At 42.8% G+C, this 23,434-nt stretch overlaps 2 protein-coding genes across 7 annotated transcripts in view; both read left to right on the top strand.

Moving 5' to 3' along the window:
• The window catches only part of TMTC3 (transmembrane O-mannosyltransferase targeting cadherins 3), a 114,204-nt gene extending 99,706 nt beyond the window's left edge, over positions 1–14,498 (top strand). For all 5 annotated transcript variants that reach the window (XM_069764392.1, XM_069764390.1, XM_069764389.1 and 2 more), the window contains 3 exons: positions 1,552–1,721; positions 12,639–12,865; positions 13,465–14,498. In XM_069764392.1, coding sequence (XP_069620493.1) covers positions 1,552–1,721; positions 12,639–12,865; positions 13,465–14,300 — 1,233 coding nt within the window. In that variant the 3' untranslated portion in view covers positions 14,301–14,498. The remainder of the gene's footprint in view (positions 1–1,551; positions 1,722–12,638; positions 12,866–13,464) is intronic.
• Positions 14,499–18,029: 3,531 nt separating this feature from the next.
• Positions 18,030–22,711, top strand: LOC138675825 (uncharacterized). Of its 2 annotated transcripts, XM_069764385.1 has the most exons (3): positions 18,030–21,014; positions 21,100–21,162; positions 21,234–22,711. In XM_069764385.1, the coding sequence occupies exon 1, from the start codon at positions 18,235–18,237 to the stop codon at positions 19,489–19,491; it is 1,257 nt and encodes a 418-aa protein (XP_069620486.1). In that variant the 5' UTR covers positions 18,030–18,234; the 3' UTR covers positions 19,492–21,014; positions 21,100–21,162; positions 21,234–22,711. The 2 variants fall into 2 exon arrangements, with proteins under 2 accessions (XP_069620486.1, XP_069620485.1); XM_069764384.1 differs by having other exon boundaries at positions 18,030–21,162.
• The last annotated feature ends 723 nt before the right edge of the window (positions 22,712–23,434 follow it).

Genomic DNA, 23,434 nt, shown 5'->3' with positions numbered 1-23,434 from the left:
AACACTGTAATGTTTGATAGCATCCCCCCCCTCCACCAAGCTTTACAGTTGACACAATGTAATGGTTTGTTTTTTAGGAGTTGGCTTGTTCCAGTCATGTAAAATCTGCCTATTTCAACATACCAAGATATTTTACTTAATTGTATGTATGCTTCCTACTTTGTGGGAGCAGTTTGGGCAGACTTCTTCTGCTCCAGCATCCCTGTGTCGTGGTGCATAACGCAAGCACCGTACAATTTAAGTAAATTTTGTTTTGAAGAACAAGACAGACCACAAAGAGCCCTGACCTCATGCCATAAACACACTTTGGATACACTAGAACAGAGATTGTGAGCCTAACCCTCTACTTCCAACATCATTGTCTGACCTAACAAATGATCATCTGGATTAATACCCAAGAAGTCCCACAGACGCACCCCAGAACCTTCCCAGAAAAGTGAATGCTGTTTTAACTGTAAAGTGGAGCCAACTCCATAATAATACCTATGTGTTTTAGAATGAGAAGTCCTAAAATCTCCTGTAGGTGCAAGTACTCCAAAACCTATGTCCATGTAAAGTCAGCCATTTTCATGCTAAAGGGAATAATAAACATAAGTGGCACTACTTGAAATCCTCTAAGGCTATATTCACATGTCCAGTGCCTTACATCAGTATTTGTAAACCAAAACCAGGAGTGGAACAGTCAGAGGAAAAGTATAATAGAAACAAGTCGCCACTTCTGGATTTGTCACCCACTCCTGGTTTTGGCTTACAAATACTGATGTAAGGCACTGGACAAATGGAACGTGTGAACATGGCCTTAGTGTGACATGCATACACTGCTGTAGTGTCAGGGGTGTATATTCTGCATGCCTTGTTTTGCAGAGCACATTCTCTGTGACAAGTATAGGCCTTCAGGCATTCGCCAGTAACTGCTCAGCGCGTTATGAAGGCTCCATCCTAACACAATGACTTGGCAGACCTTCGCTATTAAGCAATTCTGTGTTTTTATGAATGTCTGGTTTGTGTGTGTGAGTATTGTGTTCCCTGTGGATTTGCAGTGTAGCACAAAGCTTAAAACAGGATGCTTCAATCAAAGTGGGACAACGTTCGCTCTTTTTTTCCATAGTGTTGTTTTTATTCCTAAATCGCTCCTAACCTTTGTCAGTTGTCTAAGGGACTAACCTCACAAAATGCAAAGCTATAGGAAAGTATAGATTAAAAACAAGTATGCAAAAACTGAGCTACTGTCTGAAGGTTGGGGGTTCCATAGTGAGAAATAAAATGTAATGCCTCCTTTTTCACATCCGGTATAGTTTCGCCGCTACACTCCGATCTGGACACTTGATAACCGTCCAACGACCTGCATGCATGCATGATACCTGCCGGGCATCGGACGCTTGGCATGCCGGATGCTTTCCACGTCCCATGCTCAACCCTGAATCTTATTGTAACACATTTATGCATTGAATTTACACATAACCCCAGCATATTTTGCAATACACCTTTTCATTGTTTGAAGAATTGCTGCTAACAAGTGATTGTATTTTTTTTTATCTTTCCATTTATAAGGTGATTCCTGGAAAAAGATACGCTGCTCGGGTTGCTCCAAATCACCTGAATGTTTACATAAACCTTGCAAACTTGATCCGCGCGAATGAATCTCGTCTTGAGGAAGCTGATCAGTTGTACAGACAAGCAATAAGTATGAGGCCAGATTTTAAGCAAGCATACATTAGCAGGTATTGATAGTTTCTTAAACACTGTATAAGTTAATTGATCCATCCTAAGGCTGTGTGCACACGTTCAAGATTTTTTGCGTTTTTTTTGCGGACGTGTGCACATAGCCTAAAAGTAGCAGATGTAATGCTTGCTTTCCTGCAGTGTTCTACCTGTGTAACGTTTATAGGCTGTATTCATATTTTCTGAATTTGTCATTATGATCTAGCAGTTGAGCTTCTGCTGACCCATGCTGCGTCTTCACACAGCACAAGACACCGCTTTATCCTCTATCTTCTGCCTGTAAGATCGAACACTTGCTGCTACCATATAGAACTGAGCGCAAACCAAGTGCAATGTGCAACGCAACTCCAGAGCCGGAGGCAACATGGGAAGTGGCATCTGCATCAGGGCACCCTTAGCAGAGGACAGATAACTTGGACATGGCACATCGACTAGTACAGGAATACTGAAGGCATACACAAAACTTCCATATAATTCTATCGTAATCGCCTTTGCTGCACTATATATAAAAAAAAAAGTGCTAGAGCGCTACTTTAATATTTTTAATGAAGTTCTGTAATTGCCAGAAAATGTTCATCTAACACTTTTTACTGGTATTTTACTTAGGAAAAATGGTCACAGTGATCAAAACAGCTACTAGTATTTTAAGATTTATAGGGGTTACTTCTCCCTTCTACTTGTCTATCCTGGCGCATGTTGAAACATTTCCAGTCGGCAGAGTTTCCAATTAATTTTCTTTTCTGTTCCCTATAGAGCAAAAAAAAATTCAAGGCCATTCGACTTCTTTGTGTTATGAAGTATCAGACTCTGTGTTCCAGTCAGAGTTAAAACACTGCCTTCAGAATTTTTTTTTTTCTTAAAATAAATATATTGACTTATACAGCGCCATTAATTGAACAGCACTTTAGACATCATCAGTACTACCTCCATTGGGACTCACAATCTAGAAATTCTCTATCTGTCTTATCTGTATGTCTTTGAAGTGTGAGAGGAAACCTGAGACCCAAGAGATCTCCCTGTGTTTAAAAGTCCTAACATACTGTACAAACTCCATACAGATGATGTCCTTGGTGGGATTTGAACCCAGGACCCCAGCGCTTTATAAACGCTGAGCCCCCATTCTGCCTGTGTCTATATGTATGTGTTCACATACAGTACAGATCAAAAGTTTGGACACACCTCATTTAAAGATTTATTTTTTGTATTTTCAGAACTATGAAAATTGTAAATTCACACTGAAGCCATCAAAACTATGAATTAACCCCTTCATGACCCAGCCTATTTTGACCTTAATGACCTGGCCGTTTTTTGCAATTCTGACCAGTGTCCCTTTATGAGGTAATAACTCAGGAACGCTTCAACGGATCCTAGCGGTTCTGAGATTGTTTTTTCGTGACATATTGGGCTTCATGTTAGTGGTAAATTTAGGTCAATAAATTCTGCGTTTATTTGTGATAAAAATGGAAATTTGGCGAAAATTTTGAAAATTTCGCAATTTTCACATTTTGAATTTTTATTCTGTTAAACCAGAGAGTTATGTGACACAAAATAGTTAATAAATAACATTTCCCACATGTTTACTTTACACCAGCACAATTTTGGAAACAAAATTTTTTTTTGCTAGGAAGTTATAAGAGTTAAAATTTGACCAGCGATTTCTCATTTTTACAACGAAATTTACAAAACCATTTTTTTTAGGGACCACCTCACATTTGAAGTCAGTTTGAGGGGTCTATATGGCTGAAAATACCCAAAAGTGACACCATTCTAAAAACTGCACCCCTCAAGGTGCTCAAAACCACATTCAAGAAGTTTTTTAACCCTTCAGGTGCTTCACAGCAGCAGAAGCAACATGGAAGGAAAAAATGAACATTTAACTTTTTAGTCACAAAAATTATCTTTTAGCAACATTTTTTTTATTTTCCCAATGGTACAAGGAGAAACTGAACCACGAAAGTTGTTGTCCAATTTGTCCTGAGTACGCTGATACCTCATATGTGGGGGTAAACCACTGTTTGGGCGCACGGCAGGGCTTGGAATGGAAGGAGCGCCATTTGACTTTTTGAATGAAAAATTGGCTCCACTCTTTAGCGGACACCATGTCACGTTTGGAGAGCCCCCGTGTGCCTAAAAATTGGAGCTCCCCCACACGTGACCCCATTTTGGAAACTAGACGCCCCAAGGAACTTATCTAGATGCATAGTGAGAACTTTGAACCCCCGGTGGCTTCACAAATTGATCCGTCAAAATGAAAAAGTACTTTTTTTTCACAAAAAAATTCTTTTAGCCTCAATTTTTTTCATTTTCACATGGGCAACAGGATAAAATGGATCCTAAAATTTGTTGGGCAATTTCTCATGAGTACACCGATACCTCACATGTGGGGGTAAACCACTGTTTGGGCACATGGTAAGGTTCGGAAGGGAAGGAGCGCCATTTGACTTTTTGAATGAAAAATTATCTCCATCGTTAACGGACACCATGTCGTGTTTGGAGAGCCCCCGTGTGCCTAAACATTGGAGCTCCCCCAGAAATGACCCCATTTTGGAAACTAGACCCCCCAAGGAACTTATCTAGATGCATATTGAGCACTTTAAACCCTCAGGTGCTTCACAAATTGATCTGTAAAAATGAAAAAGTACTTTTTTTTTCACAAAAAAATTCTTTTCGCCTCAGTTTTTCATTTTCACATGGGCAATAGGATAAAATGAATCCTAAAATTTGTTGGGCAATTTCTCCCGAGTACGCCGATACCTCATATGTGGGGGTAAACCACTGTTTGGGCACACGGCAGGGCTCGGAAGGGAAGGCGCGCCATTTGACTTTTTGAATGGAAAATTAGCTCCAATTGTTAGCGGACACCATGTCGCGTTTAGAGAGCCCCTGTGTGCCTATGCATTGGAGCTCCCCCACAAGTGACCCCATTTTGGAAACTAGACCCCCCAAGGAACTTATCTAGATGCATATTGAGCACTTTAAACCCCCAGGTGCTTCACAGAAGTTTATAATGCAGAGCCATGAAAATAAAAAATAATTTTTCTTTCCTCAAAAATGATTTTTAGCCTGGAATTTCCTATTTTGCCAAGGGTAATAGGAGAAATTGGACCGCAAATGTTGTTGTCCAGTTTGTCCTGAGTACGCTGATACCCCATATGTGGGGGTAAACCACTGTTTGGGCGCACGGCAGGGCTCGGAAGGGAAGGCACGCCAATTGGCTTTTTAAATGGAAAATTAGCTCCAATCATTAGCGGACACCATGTCACGTTTGGAGAGCCCCTGTGTGCCTAAACATTGGAGATCCCCCACATATGACCCCATTTTGGAAACTAGACCCCCAAAGGAACTAATCTAGATGTGTGGTGAGGACTTTGAACTTCCAAGTGCTTCACAGAAGTTTATAACGCAGAGCCATGAAAATAAAATAAAAATTTTATTTTCTCTAAAATGATTTTTTAGCCTGCAATTTATTATTTTCCCAAGGGTAACAGGAGAAATTTGACCCCAAAAGTTGTTGTACAGTTTCTCCTGAGTACGCTGATACCCCATATGTGGGGGTAAACCACAGTTTGGGCACATGTCGGGGCTCGGAAGTCAAGTAGTGACGTTTTGAAATGCAGACTTTGATGGAATGCTCTGCGGGCATTACGTTGCGTTTGCAGAGCCCCTGATGTGGCTAAACAGTAGAAACCCCCCACAAGTGACCCCATTTTAGAAACTAGACCCCGAAAGGAACTTATCTAGATGTGAGGTGAGCACTTTGAACCCCCAAGTGCTTCACAGAAGTTTATGACACAGAGCAGTGAAAATAATAAATATGTTTTCTTTCCTCAAAAATAATTTTTTAGCCCAGAATTTTTTATTTTCCCAAGGGTTACAGGAGAAATTGGACCCCAAAAGTTGTTGTCCAGTTTCTCCTGAGTACGCTGATACCCCATATGTGGGGGTAAACCACTGTTTGGGCACACGTCGGGGCTCAGAAGGGAAGTAGTGACTTTTGAAATGCAGACTTTGATGGAATGGTCTGCGGGCGTCACGTTGCGTTTGCAGAGCCCCTGGTGTGCCTAAACAGTAGAAACCCCCCACAAGTGACCCCATTTTGGAAACTAGACCCCCCAAGGAACTTATCTAGATATGTGGTGAGCACTTTGAACCCCCAAGTGCTTCACAGACGTTTACAACGCAGAGCCGTGAAAATAAAAAATCATTTTTCTTTCCTCAAAAATGATGTTTTAGCAAGCAATTTTTTATTTTCTCAAGGGTAACAGGAGAAATTGGACCCCAGTAATTGTTGCCCAGTTTGTCCTGAGTACACTGATACCCCATATGTGGGGGTAAACCACTGTTTGGGCACACGTCGGGGCTCGGAAGGGAAGGAGCACCATTTGACTTTTTGAATAAAAGATTGGCTGGAATCAATGGTGGCGCCATGTTGCGTTTGGAGACCCCCTGATGTGCCTAAACAGTGGAAACCCCTCAATTCTAACGCCAACACACCCCTAACCCTTATCCCAACTGTAGCCGTAACCCTAACCACAACCCTAACCGCAACACACCCCTAACCACAACCCTAACCCCAACACACCCCTAACCCTAACCACAACCCTAATTCCAACCCAACCCTAACCCTAAGGCTATGTACCCACGTTGCGGATTCGTGTGAGATTTTTCCGCACCATTTTTGAAAAATCCGCGGGTAAAAGGCACTGCGTTTTACCTGCGGATTTACCGCGGATTTCACCTGCGGATTCCTATTGAGGAATAGGTGTAAAACGCTGCGGAATCCGCACAAAGAATTGACATGCTGCGGAAAATACAACGCAGCGTTTCCGTGCGGTATTTTCCGCACCATGGGCACAGCGGATTTGGTTTTCCATAGGTTTACATGGTACTGTAAACCTGATGGAACACTGCTGCGGATCCGCAGCGGCCAATCCGCTGCGGATCCGCAGCCAAATCCGCACCGTGTGCACATAGCCTAATTCTAAAGGTATGTGCACACGCTTCGGAAAACGCTGCGGATCCGCAGCAGTTTCCCATGAGTTTACATTTCAATGTAAACCTATGGGAAACAAAAATCGCTGTACACATGCTGCGGAAAAACTGCACGGAAACGCAGCGGTTTACATTCCGCAGCATGTCACTTCTTTCTGCGGATTCCACAGCGGTTTTACAACTGCTCCAATAGAAAATCGCAGTTGTAAAACCGCAGTGAAATGCGCAGAAAAACCGCGGTAAATCTGCCATAAATCCGCAGCGGTTTAGCACTGCGGATTTATCAAATCCGCTGCGGAAAAATCCACAGAGGACCAGAATACGTGTACACATACCGAAACCCTAACCCTACCCCTAACCCTACCCCTAACCCTACCCCTAACCCTAACCCTAGTTCTAACTCCAACCTTAGTGAAAAAAAAAAAAATTCTTTATTTTATTATTGTCCCTATCTATGGGGGACAAATGGGGGGGGTCATTTACTGTTTTTTTATTTTGACCACTGTGATAGATTATATCACAGTGATCAAAATTCACATTGGAACGAATCTGCCGGCCGGCAGATTCGGCGGGCGCACTGCGCATGCGCCCGCCATTTTGGAACATGGCGGCGCCCGGGGAAGAAGACGGACGGACCCCGCCAGGATCGGTAAGTATAAGGGGGGGAGATCAGGGCTCAGGGGGGGGAGATCAGGGCACGGGGGGGCGTCGGAGCACGGGGGGGGAGGGATCGGAGCATGGGGGAGAGTGATCGGTGTGCGGGCGGGTGGATCGGTGTGCAGGGGGGGTGGATCGGTGTGCGGGGGGGGTGGATCGGAGCACGGGGGGGGATCGGAGTGCGGGGGGGTTTGATTGGAGCACGGGGGGGTGTGATTGGAGCACGGGGGGAGCGGACAGGAGGACGGGGGAGCGGAGCACAGGACGGAGGGGAGCGGGCCACAGATCGGGGGGCTGGGGGGGGCGATCGGTGGGGTGGGGGCACATTAGTATTTCCAGCCATGGCCGATGATATTGCAGCATCGGCCATGGCTGGATTGTAATATTTCACCATTTTTTTAGGTGAAATATTACAAATCGCTCTGATTGGCAGTTTCACTTTCAACAGCCAATCAGAGCGATCGTAGCCACGAGGGGGTGAAGCCACCCCCCCTGGGCTAAACTACCACTCCCCCTGTCCCTGCAGGCCGGGTGAAATTGGAGTTAACCCTTTCACCCGGCCTGCAGGGACGCGATCTTTCTGTGACACAGCATATGCGTCCCAGGTCGGATTGGCACCGACTTTCATGACGCATACGCTGTGTCACAGGTCGGGAAGGGGTTAACACATGTGGAATTATATACTTAACAAAAAAGTGTGAAAAGGATTGCTACGCCAGATGACCTGGCCTCCAGTCACCAGACATGAACCCAATCGAGATGGTTTGGGGTGAGCTGGACCGCAGAGTGAAGGCAAAAGGGCCAACAAGTGCTAAGCATCTCTGGGAACTCCTTCAAGATTGTTGGAAGACCATTCCCGGAGACTACCTCTTGAAGCTCATCAAGAGAATGCCAAGTGTGTGCAAAGCAGTCATCAAAGCAAAAGGTGGCTACTTTGAAGAACCTAGAATATAAGACATAATTTCAGTTGTTTCACACTTTTTTGTTAAGTATATAATTCCACATGTGTTAATTCATAGTTTTGATGCCTTCAGTGTGAATTTACAATTTTCATAGTCCTGAAAGTACAGAAAAATCTTTAAATGAGAAGGTGTGTCCAAACTTTTGGTCTGTACTGTATATATACATATATTATTATTATTTATTATTATAGCACCATTTATTCCATGGCGCTTAACATGTGAGGAGGGGTATACATAATAAAAACAGGTACAATAATCTTAAACAATACAAGTCACAACTGGTACAGAAGGAGAGAGGACCCTGCCCGCGAGGGCTCACAATCTACAAGGGATGGGTGAGAATACAGTAGGTGAGGATATAGCTAGTCGTGCAGTGGTTTGGTCGATCGGTGATTACTGCAGGGTTGTAGGCTTGCCAGAAGAGGTGGGTCTTCAGGTTCTTTTTGAAGGTTTCGATGGTAGGCGAGAGTCTGATATGTTGGGGTAGAGTTCCAGAGTAGGGGTGATGCGCGAGAGAAATCTTGTATGCGATTGTGGGAAGAGGAGATAAGAGGGGAGTAGAGAAGGAGGTCTTGTGAGCAACGGAGGTTGCGTGCAGGAAAGTACCGGGAGACGAGGTCACAGATGTATGGAGGAGACAGGTTGTGGATGGCTTTGTATGTCATAATTAGGGTTTTATACTGGAGTCTCTGGGTAATGGGGAGCCAGTGAAGGGATTGACAGAGGGGAGAGGTCAGATCTCCAGATATATCTCCAGAGGGATATATATATATACACACATGTATATATATCTCCATCCACAGTTTCCTCTTGCGCTCCATATATCCTTTCTCATTTGGTCTGCTGTTTATAGTAGCATTTCATCAGATCCAGCTTCTCTTGCCTTGTCCATGTTCAACACAACTGATGGTCCCAACCCCATTTATAAGGCAAGAAATCCCACTTATTAAACCTGACAGGGCACACCTGTGAAGTGAAAACCATTTCCGGTGACTACCTCTTGAAGCTCATCAAGAGAATGCCAAGAGTGTGCAAAGCAGTCATCAAAGCAAAAGGTGGCTACTTTGAAGAACCTAGAATATAAGACATAATTTCAGTTGTTTCACATTTTTTTGTTAAGTAATAATTCCACATGTGTTAATTCATAGTTTTTGATGACTTCAGTGTGAATGTACAATTTTCATAGTCATGAAAATACAGGAAAATCTTTTAAATGAGAAGGTGTGTCCCAATTGTTATGTAAAATGTTCTTAATAAAAGCTTCAACTCGCTGTGCAAGAAAACTCAAAGTCCCCACTCATGTCCATCATCTGTTATCTTAGGAGCCCCCTATATTTTCGTTACTGGTTGTACAAAGGCTCTGGAAAAACGCTGACTCCTTGCCCCAAAAAGAAATCCACCGAATTCTCTGCTCCCAAATCCAAAAGCTCCCTCCCTTCTGAGCTCCACATTGTGTCTAGACCACATTTAGCATCCACTTGTTTGGCATTTCTGTAGCAATGAGAACCTGCTTATTTTACGGATGCATGTCTCCAGAAGCATGAGCTGGGCATACCGTACTGGGCACCTCAATGTACGTGCACTATAATAGTAGATTTGCTATTTTCACTCCGCAACATCCACTGCTGCTTGTATCTGGAAAACACCAATGGAGTCAAAATAATCGCTACACCTGTAGATAGATTCCCAAAGGGATATTTTTTCCAAAATGGGGTCACTTGAGAGAGGATTATTATCTTCTAGCTCTTTGAGGCTTTGTATATGGAGTCTGCAAACTATTCTAGGAAATCTGCGCTCCAGGAGGCAAATAGCGCTCCAGGAGGCAAATAGCTCTCCGGTCCTCCCGAGTCTCACCGTGTGACTAAGCAGTACTGTACAGCCACATGTGTAAAAAGAGAAAAGATCCTTGAGTGTTGCCCAATGTTCAGTGTATAGCATCAGATTTTAAATTCCATCCCTTAATGAAGCTCATCATACCGTGGTTTTGGATGATGATTGATATTGATGTCATTTAACTTCTTTTGGAGCTACTTTAATTTCTGTGGTCACAGAAGTTTCCATTGCTCAACTGATTTTTTTTTCTGTAGCATTCAGATCACTTCCATCAATCCAATATTAAATTGCATTGTTTTTCTTTTTAAGCAAACTATTGTAGGAAAATATGTGCTCCAGGAGGCAAATAGCGATCCATCCCTCCCGAAACCATATGTCTAAGCAGTACTGTACAGCCACATAAGGGTTGCTTCCAAGTTCAGCAAAAATTGTGGGATAAGTTTTGGTGCCATTTTAACACCACTTGTGTGAAAATGTAAAATCTTGGTCTAAAGCAACACTTGTGTGGTAAAAATGTAATTATATTTTCTTCACTGCCCAATGGTATAAAATTCTATGACACGTGTCAGTATGATCATTGCACCCTTAGATGAGTTCATTGAGAGGTGCAGGTTGTAAAATGAGGTCACTTGTGGGGGAGCTCTCCCAGTGGATCATGGCACCCGCAAACCATTACAGTAAAATCTGCACTAAATTACGGCGCTCCTTCCCTTCTGAGTTTTGCACTGTGCCTCAAAAGTAGTGCCCAATTACAAGTAGGGTATTCGCGTTCTCAGGAGAATTTGCATAATAAACCGAGAGGTCCATTTTTCATATTGACCCTTTTAAAAATTCAAAATGTGGGACGAATACAAATGGTTATTCTTTCTTTTACGCCCAATGGTATAAATTTTTGTGAGGCACGTGTGGTGCCAACATGCTCGCTGAACAGGCTGAATTCATTGAGAGTTGTAGTTTGTAAAATGGGGTCACTTATTGGGGAGGTTCTGCTGTTCTGGTTCCCACCAACCATTCCAGCAAAATTTGAATTCCAATGTGGCGCTTCTTCCTTCTGAGCTTTGCACTGTGCCTCAAAAGTAGTTTTTGACGTCCATATGGGGTTTCTGTGTACTCAACACAAATTGCACAACAAATTGTATGCAATATGGTTTTTTCACCCCTGTGGAAAAAAAATTGGGGCTAAAAACATTTTTGTGGGGAAAATGTGATTTTTATTTTTTAAATTCACAGCTCAACGTATAAATTTCTGTGAAGCACCTGGGGGTTTAAGGTGTTTTCCACACATCTAGATACATTCCTTGAGGATTCTAGTTTCCAAAATGGGGTAAATTGTGAGGGATTTCCATTGTTTAGACACATCAGGGGCTCTACGACATGGCGTTTGCTAATAATTTCAGCATATTTTGCAGTCAAATAAGGCGCTCCTTCCCTTCCAATCCCTGACGTGTGCCTAAACTGTGGTTTTCCTCCAATTATGGGGCATGAGCGTACTCAGGAGAAATTACACAACAAGTTGTTGGGTCCATTTTCTCTTGTTACCCTTTTGAAAATTAAAAAAAAATTGTGGTCTAAAGTTAAATTTTTGTAAAAAAGTTTGTTTTTGTTTTTTTTCCTTCAACGTTCCATTAATTTCTGTGGAGGACTTGAAGAGTTAATAAACTTATTGAATGTGGTTTTGAGCTCCGTGAGGGGTGCAATTTTAAAACATTTTGTCAATTTGGGGTATTTTCTGTCAAATAGGCCCCTCAAAGTCACTTCAAGTGTGAGCACCTTAAAAAAAAAATGGTTTTGTAAATTTTGTTGGAAAAATGAGAAATGGCTAATTAACTTTTAACCATTCTAACTTCCTAGCAGAAAAATTTTTTTTTTTTTTTAAAGTGTGCTGATATAAAGTAGACATGTAGGAAATGTTATTTATTAACTATGACAGAACTCTCCGGTTTAAGGGCATAAAAATTAAAAGTTTGAAAATTGCACAATTTCCATTTTTAGTCGCAAACACAAGTCATATTGAACAAATTTTGCCACCATCATGAAGTACAATATGTCAAGAAAAAAGCTTTCTCAGAATAAGTGGGATCTATTAACGCATTCCAGAGTTGTCTCATAAAGTGACACTGGTCAGAATTGTAAAATTTGGCCTGGTCATGAAGGTGAAAACAGGCTTCAAGAGGGGGAAGAGGTTAATGGGCCGGTGGCCATCAAAATACAGCTGTTGGCCCAAGCACTGCAGTCCACAAGAATCTTCCCGGGGTCTGGATAAAAGGTCATTGAGGGCGGTAAATGGCACGCGGGCCTGAGAATTCCCACTCCTGCCTTTCAGGCTTAACCTAACACCAAGAACTTACGGCATTTGTTCTTCAGACATCTGCTTATTACCCATTACAAGGAACCATTATTTTTCCAGGTTTTCTATACATTTCATATTTGCAACTATTTAGGAAAGTTGATCTCTGCTTTCTCTTTATATAGGGGAGAGTTACTTCTGAAAATGAATAAACCTTTAGAAGCTAAAGAAGCTTATCTCAGAGCATTGGAACTCGATGGGATGAATGCAGACTTGTGGTACAATCTCGCAATAGTTTATATTGAGCTAAAGGATCCACACGAAGCCTTGAGGAACTTTAATCAAGCATTGGAACTGAATCGCCGGCATAAACTTGCGTTGTTTAACTCCGCTCTGCTAATGCAGGAGTCTGGTATGTGTCTAGTCTCGCTGTAATTTTAGAAAAATCAGATACTAGTACAGTAGCTGGCTTAATGTCTTATAAATGGAGCAGCCGGATTTCCCATTTACTGTCAGAATGGATTGTCATCATGCGTACATGTTTAAAGGGAGAGAAAAGATCCTTGAGTGTTGCCCAATGTTCAGTGTATGGCATCAGATGTTAAATTCCATCCCATAATGAAGCTGTTCATACCGTGGTTTTGGATGATGACTGACATCGGTGTCGTTTAACTTCTTTTGTGGACACTTTAATGATTATTTTGATTTCTGTGGTCTCAGAAGTTTCCATTATGCTTCTTCATTTTTTTTCTATTGCAACATTCAAATGACATCCATCAATCTGATTTTAAATTGTTTTGTTTTTCTTTTTAAGCAAACTATGTTTTTCCTCTGTGAGGTTGCAGTTTAAAAACTTTTTTTTTTTGCTTTTATAAGACTATTGTACAATTATTATACATGGTAATATACTATTTACGTTGATATTTGAATTTAAATACCGTAATCTATTAATCTTGACTTTTATCTCTTAGATGTAAATGATCATGTATATCCCTTTTTATTTTCCTTAAGGCAATCCCAAATTGCGACCAGAGGCTAAGAGAAGACTTTTGACTTACGTTGAAGAGGAGCCACATGATGCAAATGGGTATTTTAATTTGGGCATGTTGGCCATGGATGAGAAGAAGGATTTAGAAGCTGAAAAGTGGATGAAAAAAGCAATACAGTTACAGCATGGTTTCCGGAGTGCTTTGTTCAACCTGGCGTTACTCTACTCGCAGACAGCTAGAGAATTGGATGCTTTACCAGTATTGGAGGAGCTACTGCGCTACTATCCTGACCATATTAAAGGCCTTATCCTAAAAGGAGACATCCTTATGAATCAGAAGAAAGACACTAAAGGAGCCAAGAAATGTTTTGAGAAAATTTTAGAAATGGATCCCAATAACGTGCAGGGAAAACATAACCTTTGTGTGGTTTATTTTGAAGAGCGAGATCTTTTTAGAGCCGAGAGGTGCCTTGTTGAAACCTTGGCCTTAGCTCCTCATGAGGAATATATTCAGCGCCATCTCAGCATAGTGCGCAGTAAGATTATGGCACTCAACACCGCTGGGCAGACCACTCCACAAGCAGATGCCCAGTCGTTGCCCCGAGGACAGGAAAATGACTCGAAAGGCAAAAAAAAACCTCCGTTTGAAAAATTGAAAGAAGAAAAAGATATACCAAAAATGAATCCATCCACGAAAAGAAAAAACAAAGAACAAGTAAAGACTAAAAGTCAACAAGAGCAAAATGCTGACAAAGAAACAAAGCAAAAATCCACAAAAGAAATCAAAGACATTGAAAATAAAAGAGTTGCTGCTTTGAAGCGCTTAGAGGAGATAGAGCGTATACTGAGTGGAGATTAGGCGGGGGAACATCTGTCAGACTGAAATAGCGTGTGTGAAAACTTTACTTTTCATGTATTGTCCGCTGCAGCGCTAGGAGCACATCTGGGTGAACATGAAAGCAAGTTAAGCAAATAACTGTAGGTATTCAACACTACTGAGCAAGATTGCAGAATACCTTGACTACTCCAAATACAGTTTTATATTATACAACATAAAGGCACGGTATACTTTTTGTACTTGGGGGGGTGGGGAGGGGAGTCTTTACTTTCTCATCAATATCACCAAATTCTACCAGATATGTTAGCGCCTACACAAGTAGCCATTACAGCAAGGCTGTTGCACTGATATATGGGCCACGGGCTCACAGGGTGTTGGCATCTTTTAAGGTTTTAAGGCGTGTTGCGTGTGTGGGTCAGAAATAACACATTGAGTCATTAGGTTTACATCAGCATTGTGCTGGGATTGTGCTACGCGGTAACCTGTCTTCTCATCTGATTTGATTGAAGTGGTATTCTAATTTATATTGAATGAGTGAACTTGCAAAGTTCTTCGAAAACCAAGCAACTTTGCAATTTACTTATTAGAAAATTCTCTCCATTCTCAGGAACGAAATAATTTTTATATCATTTAGTTCTCGTTGGTAAAGTTGCCAGCCTCTGCTGCAGTCTCCTACAGGTGGCCATTCCCCTAGACATGGCGCGCCAGCTTATAAGCTCTTTTTCTACAACGTGTAATTACGTTCAGTGCCCCTATGTTCCTTGCAGTGTAAAAGAGCGCACAATTCGGGCTAGCAGTGCAACATGTCGATGGTCCACACCAGTGTTTCCCAAACTCCAGTACTCATGGCCCCCAACACCTCATGTTTTCAGGATTTCCTTATTATTGCCCAGGAGAGAACCAGTGGCAATTTCTGGCTTGATAATAATTCCATCAATGAAATCTTGAAAACATGATTTGTTGGGGGCCGTGATGACTGGAGTTTAGGGAAATGCTGGTCCAGTTTGTCCATCGAGTGCATCTTCTGGTAAGCAGGAAGTGGGGAGGCAAGGGAGCAGTGCACTCTGGGAAAACAAATGGGAGGACAAACCCATTATTGCCATTAAGGACAGAATACTGGAATATTCAAATTATAACAGGATCCCTGTTTCCTACTAAAAGGCACGCCAACCCCCAAAAGAGCTTTCTTTCAAGGCCTTATTAAGCACAACTTTTGTCACCTGTCTTTTCACTGATCATAGCATCGCAGAATAATTAAAATCAAACCAATTTCTACATTTAGTGAGTGATGATTTACCACTTTTTTTTTTATACTGTACCAATCCAATGTGTGATTGTCACTTTGTTGAATACAGTGTTTGTTACAGAAAGTTACTTCTCAAATCTGGGTCATTTGACCATCATTTCCATTGTCCGCCATTAATACAGGCTATACCACTGTTCCTATGGGCAGACTTTACCTCCTGTCTTTGCAGGCGGCTGTAGATGGTAGTGTTTTTACTGTAGATTTCACAGGAAGATTGTTAAAAGAAACCTCTTTACACTCACGTATCCCTAGTGTAACATCTGGTCACCACGTTGTTCTGAACGTCCAGTATCCATAAAGATTTGCGTTCCAACAGTCAAACACATGTTCAATGTCTCTTCTAAATGTGTCCTGTCCGATCGCCCCTGTAAAATGAGAAGGTTCTGAGACGTGTTAACATTACATGCTTTCTGCACTTCTGCTGTACAGGGCAATTTACAGAAGCCTCCACCAAAGCCTGTAGATTCAGCATGGCCACCTCTGGCAAGAGGACCTGTTGGGCAGCATGCAACAGAGTTTAGGCAGCTAACAATCTACCTAAACCTGTCCTGTTTAGAAAAAAAGCATTTCTATCTGCAGGCATTTGAATCGGGTTAATCTGAGGTTTGTTGTCTGTGTGGCGTTACTTGTGGAATGACCAATACCTTTATAGTAAACTCATGCAAGGAAAACCTGCACACAGGAGCGCCAACCCCAGAATGCATCAAATACATGTATTACTACTTATAATTAGTGATGAGCAAGTATACTCGATGCTTGGGTGGTCTCCGAGTATTTAAGTGTTCAGAGATTGTTTTCGTTGCCTCAGCTGCATGATTTACAGCTGATAGCTTGATTACATGTGGGGATTCCCTAGCAACCCCCACATGTACTCAGGCTGGCTAGCAGCCGTAAATCATGCAGCTGCGTCAACAAAAACTAAATCTCCGAGCAGTTTACAAATACTCGCAGACCACCCAAGCGATGAGTACACTTGCTCATCACTAATAATGCATCTTTGTCCACAAATCTGTTAAAATAAGTTTGCTCTAAAATATGGTAAATACAGATCCCCTTTAATACATTGGCATTTCCAGACATACTTTTGGTTATAACAGATTTAATGAATTAATATTTTGACATACAGCTATTGTATTGGAGTTGATAGGCTTTAAACTCAAAGGTAATCTGTAGTGATGAGCGAGTGTACTCGTTGCTCGGGTTTTCCGGAGCACGCTCGGGTGGTCTCCGAGTATTTATGACTGCTCGGAGATTTAGTTTTCATCGCGGCAGCTGAATGATTTACAGCTACTAGCCTGCTTGATTACATATGGGGATTCCCTAGCAACCAGGCAACCCCCACATGTACTGCTAATCAGTGGTGAGGGTGTGGTAGGACCAGGAGGCACGAGACACTTAGTTCTCTAGTAATAATCTCCTGCTGATAATCCACTGATTTTTATTGAAACCGCAAAACAGAGCCTTGTAAGTGACACATCAATGGAATGCTTGTACAATCCTGCTTCTCTCGGATTATATAAAAACCTGCTGACACCCTTTAACAAAGTTTATCTGTTGCCAGTTTGCAATACAAAAACGTTGCGTAGATTAATAGATTTTATACCTGATGAGGATGGTGTGTTTATCTAGAAAATCCATATATGGCTGTATAATCCTGATATTTAGGCTGCCGTCGCACTAGCAGTATTTGGTCAGTATTTTACATCAGTATTTGTAAGCCGAAACCAGGAGTGAGTGATATATACAGAAGTGGTGCATATGTTTCTATTGTACTTTTCCTCTAATTGTTCCACTCCTGGTTTTGGCTTACAAATACTGATGTAAAATACTGACCAAATACTGCTAGTGTGACGGCAGCCTAAAGCCCCCGTCTCACATAGCGAGATCGCTAGCGAGATCGCTGCTGAGTCACAAGTTTTGTGACGCAACAGCGACCCCAGTAGCGATCTCGCTATGTGTGACACGTAGCAGCGACCAGGCCCCTGCTGTGAGATCGCTGGTCGTGTCGGAATGGCCTGGACCTTTTTTTGGTCGTTGAGGTCCCGCTGGGTAACACAAATCGCTGTGTTTGACACCTTACCAACGACCTCGTTGACGACTCAGACACCGACATATAGGCGTGCATTTGCGTTGCCTTTTCCGCGCCCATTCAGTTCCGATTGGTGGTCGCTACTGCGTTCTGATTGGTTTGCGGCCATGCCTATGAGGCGACACATTAGCCCTTCCGTCCTTTGTTCCTGACCGCATGGTGGTTTGCAGATCGTTGTAGAGTTCTCCGGCCTGCGACTCCTCTTCCATTTCGATAATAATCTGTTCTTCAAAGATTCTTCTGACAACTATACATTGTGCACGGTAGGTATCGTTTGGGGTCTCAAATGCGTTTTCATTTTCCCCTAAATTTTTATAGGGCACCTACTAATAATTACCTGCTATCATTGCTCTGGAGGGAGGGAGGGAGGGCTTGGCTGCTATCTGTGTACATATACTTTTACACGGGCTGCTATTTTAGGGGGTCTTGTGCGTGCACACCCATACAGCATGTTTTCTGTCATGCATGGTAACGGCATGGAGTGCATTTATTTTTTTATTATTTTTTTTTTTTATTAACTTTCTCATCTTTTTATTTTATGTGTTTCAGTTTGCAGCATCATGAACAATGCGCAGTGTGCTGTTGTGTTTGCTGCATTGCTGGTTAAGGAAGCTCGGCGTCAAGATGAGGCACAGATGCTAGAGAGGCGTTCCAAACCAAAGCGTCGCATGTGGACCAGAGAGTGGCTGCAGAAGAGGTCTGATTTGTCCCACATGCAACTTGTAAGAGAGCTTCAGGATAAGAATCCTCATGATTTCCGCAACTATCTGCGGATGTCTGAGGAATCCTTCAAACATTTACTGGAAAGAATTACTCCACTGATTCAACGGAAGGATACAGTGATGCGTGCTGCCATCCCGGCAGATGAAAGATTGGCAGTCACGCTGCGATTCCTGGCCACCGGGCGCTCGCTACAAGACTTGCATTTTTCTTCAGCCATTTCAAGGACCCTGCTCAGCGTTCTAATTCCAGAGACATGTAATGCGATTTTCCACAGTCTACGTAGCTACATGCAGTTTCCCAACACGGAGGAGGAATGGAGAAAGATTGCCTCCGATTTTGAGCAGCTTTGGCAGTTCCCTAACTGTGGTGGGGCTTTGGACGGGAAACATGTCCGGATCACTCAACCACCGAACAGCGGATCCTACTTCTTTAATTATAAGGGCTATTTCAGCATCATCCTGATGGCCCTTGTTAACGCGAATTACGAATTTATAAATGTAGATGTTGGCATGAACGGAAGGGTTTCCGATGGTGGTGTTTTGGAGCACACACTCTTTGGAGAGCGTTTGAACAACTGTGACCTTCACTTGCCTCCCAACTCTGAGACTAGAGGCAACCTTAATTTTGTTTTTGTCGGTGATGAGGCCTTCCCGCTTCATCCCAATTTTATCAAACCGTTCCCCCAAAAAAGTCTAACACAGGAAAGAAGAATTTTCAATTACCGCTTGTCAAGGGCACGTCGGGTTGTAGAAAATGTATTCGGTATCATGGCTAATCGCTTCAGAGTTTTCCACACGCCTATTAGCATGAAGCTTGAATCGATAGACTCCGTTGTTTTGGCTTGTTGTGTGCTTCACAACTTCCTTCGCCGTCGCGATGCTTTGGCGTACAGTCCACCTGGCTTCATGGACTCTGTGGGCCTAGTAAATGGGGAAGTGCAGCTCGGTGAATGGCGCGCAAATGATCCCGCAATTGCAGGTCTTCAACCATTGTTACCTGGCAGAAACACCCACGATGCGAAGACCTGCCGAGACAACTACTGCCAATATTTTAACGGTCCTGGTGCTGTTACTTGGCAGCATCAGAACTTATAGTGGGCTACTACTGACATTTATACACTGTTTTAATTATTGTACTGATTTGTCTAATAAACTGTGTGTTTTACTTTGCAAAAGCTTTGTTTCTCATTCTTTTAGTAGTAAGGGCCCGTATATACATACGTGTATTCCTATGTATACAGATACATCCATATACACCAACATAGAAATCTACACAGATACCTACATATACACATACATACTCACAGACATACAAATATAAATACCTATCTAAACATAAATACATATCCATACATTAAACCACCAACACTCCAGTCTTCCTGTGCAACCGGAGACGCTGTATTGATAATGCGTAACTTTTAGAACGCAGTAGCGTCTTCGGTCTGACCTGGAGATTAGAATTCAGGCCGCTTCCTTCGCGCACGCAGTAGCGTCCTGTAATAACCGCGGTGACGTTGATGCGTCGTGGGCGTGGTTTACGACGTTGATGCGTTGTGGGCGAGTTAAAGGACATTGCTGCGGCCTAGCTTGTAACTAGAGGCGGCAAAATGGCGGCCAGGCGACGAGCAACACCATGGGGCGACGCAGAAGTGCGCTACTTAGTGACAGAGGTAGATGCCAGGGATTATGGGTGTCATGAGCACCCTGAACATCCAGTCCTCCATAAGCAGGCTGTGCTGCGGAGGATCAGTCGGGGCCTAGCCCAGAGATTTGGGGTGCAGCGCTCCAGTACCCAGATCTGGAAGAATCTGGCGGATCTGCAGTACAGGTCCAGTGAGCGCCTCGCCAGCATCCGGTCACAGAGCCTTCCCCATCGTGGTGAGTGGTGTTAAGATAGGTTAACATAGTATATGGCCACGGCCGTTTTTAGGGTTTCTACTGCCCTCGGCACTTTTGACATGTATGATTCTTCTTTAAATATTCAGGGGCCCTGTCCTACATTTACACCAGGAAATACACACCCGGCTCCGCTCAGTGCGCCTCGTACACACCCGGCTCCTCTCTGTGCACCTCGTACACACCCGGCTCCGCTCTGTGCTCCTCCTACACACCCGGCTACACTCTGTGCTCCTCGTACACACCCGGCTACGCTGTCAGTGCACCTCGTACACACCCGGCTCCGCTACGTACACACACACACGACTCCGCTTCGCACCCACGCGGCTCCACTCCTTACACCTCGCAAACATGCCAGTCATCTCCGAACAGCTCGTACACACCCGGCTCCGCTCCGCACACTTCGTACACATGCGGCTCTGCTCCATCGACACTGTAAACCCCTCCTTACCCCACACATAAACGAACCCTCATCCATCACCATGCACAGTCCTGCATACAATGAGGCCCCTGATCATATGACCCAAAATACGGCCCTGTATATGGCGGCACATTAGTTACAACAGTAATTACAGTGCAGCACCTCAGGTATGTAATAATGTAATAATTTATTTTTTCTCCAGCACCAGCAGACCCGGAGCCCCAGCCGGAGTCACCTACAGGCTCGTCACCAACAGGCTCGCCAGCATCACTCCGTGATATGGGTGAAGCCTTGTCTCCCGGTAATTCTTGCACTAAATAAAAGGTCCATACAACTTGTAAAGGATAGGACTGTCGTGTACTATGAAGTGTTGTATCTTTCCCTAGGCGGTGATGCCAGAGGATCCGGGTGGTCCCTTAGCTCGTCATCACCCGATTTACCCGGAAACCGTAAGTGTTAAATAACAAACACGTACCTGATAGATGCATGTACAAAATAAGTTTTACCATTCCCTCCATAGAAATCCCTACATTAGAGGACCTCCTGGCTTCACACAGGAGGATGATGGCGACACATGGGACACTGGCTGAGCAAGTCAAACAGCACGGAGTGATGCTGGCAAGTTTTGTGGCTGCACAACAGCAGAGCGGCAGCCATTAATTTTTGTTTGTTGTTGTTGTTTTTGTTATATGTAAGTTTTTTGTTGTTGTTATCTTTATTTTCGTTATAAAACAAAATTACAGTTTATCTCCCCTGATGTGTACGCTTTGTTAAAAACAACTAACATGTTTCATCACTCACACTCATTATATGTATGCATCTGTATACATGCACCCAGCCCATTACCCCGCCTACTAGACCTGCAAATAACTATATGCTGAATTCAGTTAAGCAGGCTGCAAGTTTGAATCAACAAAACATTTTTATTTATAACAAATATTAACATAAATAAACATTTTACATTAACTCTTTCATAAACAATAACTTAACTATATAACAATTATACTTAAACCCTAAATGTTAAATGGAACTAAAGTTCTTCATACTGGTTTTCAGCATTCAAAAATCCTTGGCTGGGCGGAGAAGATAATTGTCCAAGGAAAGAATGGGAAAACCTGAGATATTGTGGTGGAGGGGCAAGCGGCAGGTTTGGATGAGATATAATTCGACGGTGTGCTGGTGTGTCACGCATTGCCCCAGGCGTTTCGTTCATTGGCTGCCATGAACAAGGATCACGTTCCATCCAACTGTGCACACTTGACCTTTCATCCAGTTGACCGGCTGCCGCTTTGCTTAAAGTTTCAAAAATGACCCTCTCGGCGTGGATCCTTTGTGTGTCTTCCAGCTTCCCTAGCCGATCAGCGGCAAAGTTGGCAAAGCTGTGTTGCTCTGCTGGCTTAACATCTGCTTTGCCAAACTGACTAACTCTGTTGATGGCGACACGGTGTCCTTTCTTCTACGACAATTGTTTATCCGCCGTGGTACAGAAGCTGAGTTGGGGGTTGAGGGTGCAGGGTCTTCACTCGACCCCTCAGTAGCCTCCGACAGGCTCGGTTCATCACCCAGCATGTTGTCACTGGTCGGGGTGGACAGATCATCATGCCGATCTTGCTGCAGGAACAGAAAATTAAGAATTAAGGGGAGGAACTAGTAGTACAGGATAGGATTTTTCATTCAACGTTATGAGCACTGAGTGGGGCAAAAAAGTAAAGGATTGTACTTATCTGAAGTGGAAGGGATAACTTTTAGAAAATGCAGCATAATAAAAGAGGGAAAAACTTAGTTACTATTTTCTATTCTACTATGGCATGAGAGACCAAGTTTTAATGCTTTTTTTGTCCAATATAGAAGATAGGACGGCACTAGAGCAGTACTTTATCCAATACAGGACTCTGTATGAGCGGCTGTGTGTCAGGCGTCACGAAAGCTCCGGGTATTGGTGCTCAGCATAAAAGATAAACTCTGAATCAGTCCAAGAAGAAATGAAAATGCGGCACTCACCCCAATACAGCTGTGCAGATCGTGAACTTTATTGGAGAGAAACTGAAAGATACATCCGTCAGGACATCAGGTAAACCATGAGGGTGCGGGATAGGAGCACGGACGACGGCCGTTTCGCACACACAGGTGCTTCGACGGGTCCGAGTAGTAGATTTCGACACGTCATTTCCTATTAAAGGATTTCTGACGTGAACACCATAATAACAACGTGGATATACCACCAAAAATTAATGTGATTAGTGCATAATCGTGAAAAACTAGAACATCTACATAACAGACTGACATTACTTAAAGAATACTTTTAAATATATATCACAAATATATGATATTACTTTTTACAAGTCTTATATAACAATACGATAATTTAATTTACATCAGCACTATAATCTCTGAAACATTCTCATAAAAATATAGACATGTCAAGCCGATCGTTTAAGCCAATTGGCCCCTGTGCATTCGTATTTAAGATCCATTTAGCTTCTTTTTGTAAAAGGATTCTATTCTGATCACCTCCTTTCGAAGGATACGCTACAATTTCAATACCAGCAAAACCAAGTACATCAGGGTCAGCATTATGTTTTTCTCTCATGTGATGGATTAACCTTAAGCAACCTTTACCTGTTCTAACAGAATTATAATGTTCTTTAAAACGGATGATTAATGGTCTAATTGTTTTACCGATATAAAAATATTGGCATGGGCAGAATAACACGTAAATAA

This window comes from Ranitomeya imitator, chromosome 4 (genome assembly GCF_032444005.1).
Source record: "Ranitomeya imitator isolate aRanImi1 chromosome 4, aRanImi1.pri, whole genome shotgun sequence".
Classification (NCBI taxonomy): Eukaryota; Metazoa; Chordata; class Amphibia; order Anura; family Dendrobatidae; genus Ranitomeya; species Ranitomeya imitator.
The sequence above is the reverse complement of the archived record's forward strand: the minus strand, read 5'-3'. Positions and strand labels throughout refer to the sequence as shown.

Excerpts from the sequence above, each read along its gene's own strand:
- LOC138675825 (XM_069764385.1), top strand. The coding sequence starts at position 18,235 with ATGAACAATGCGCAGTGTGCTGTTGTGTTTGCTGCATTGCTGGTTAAG.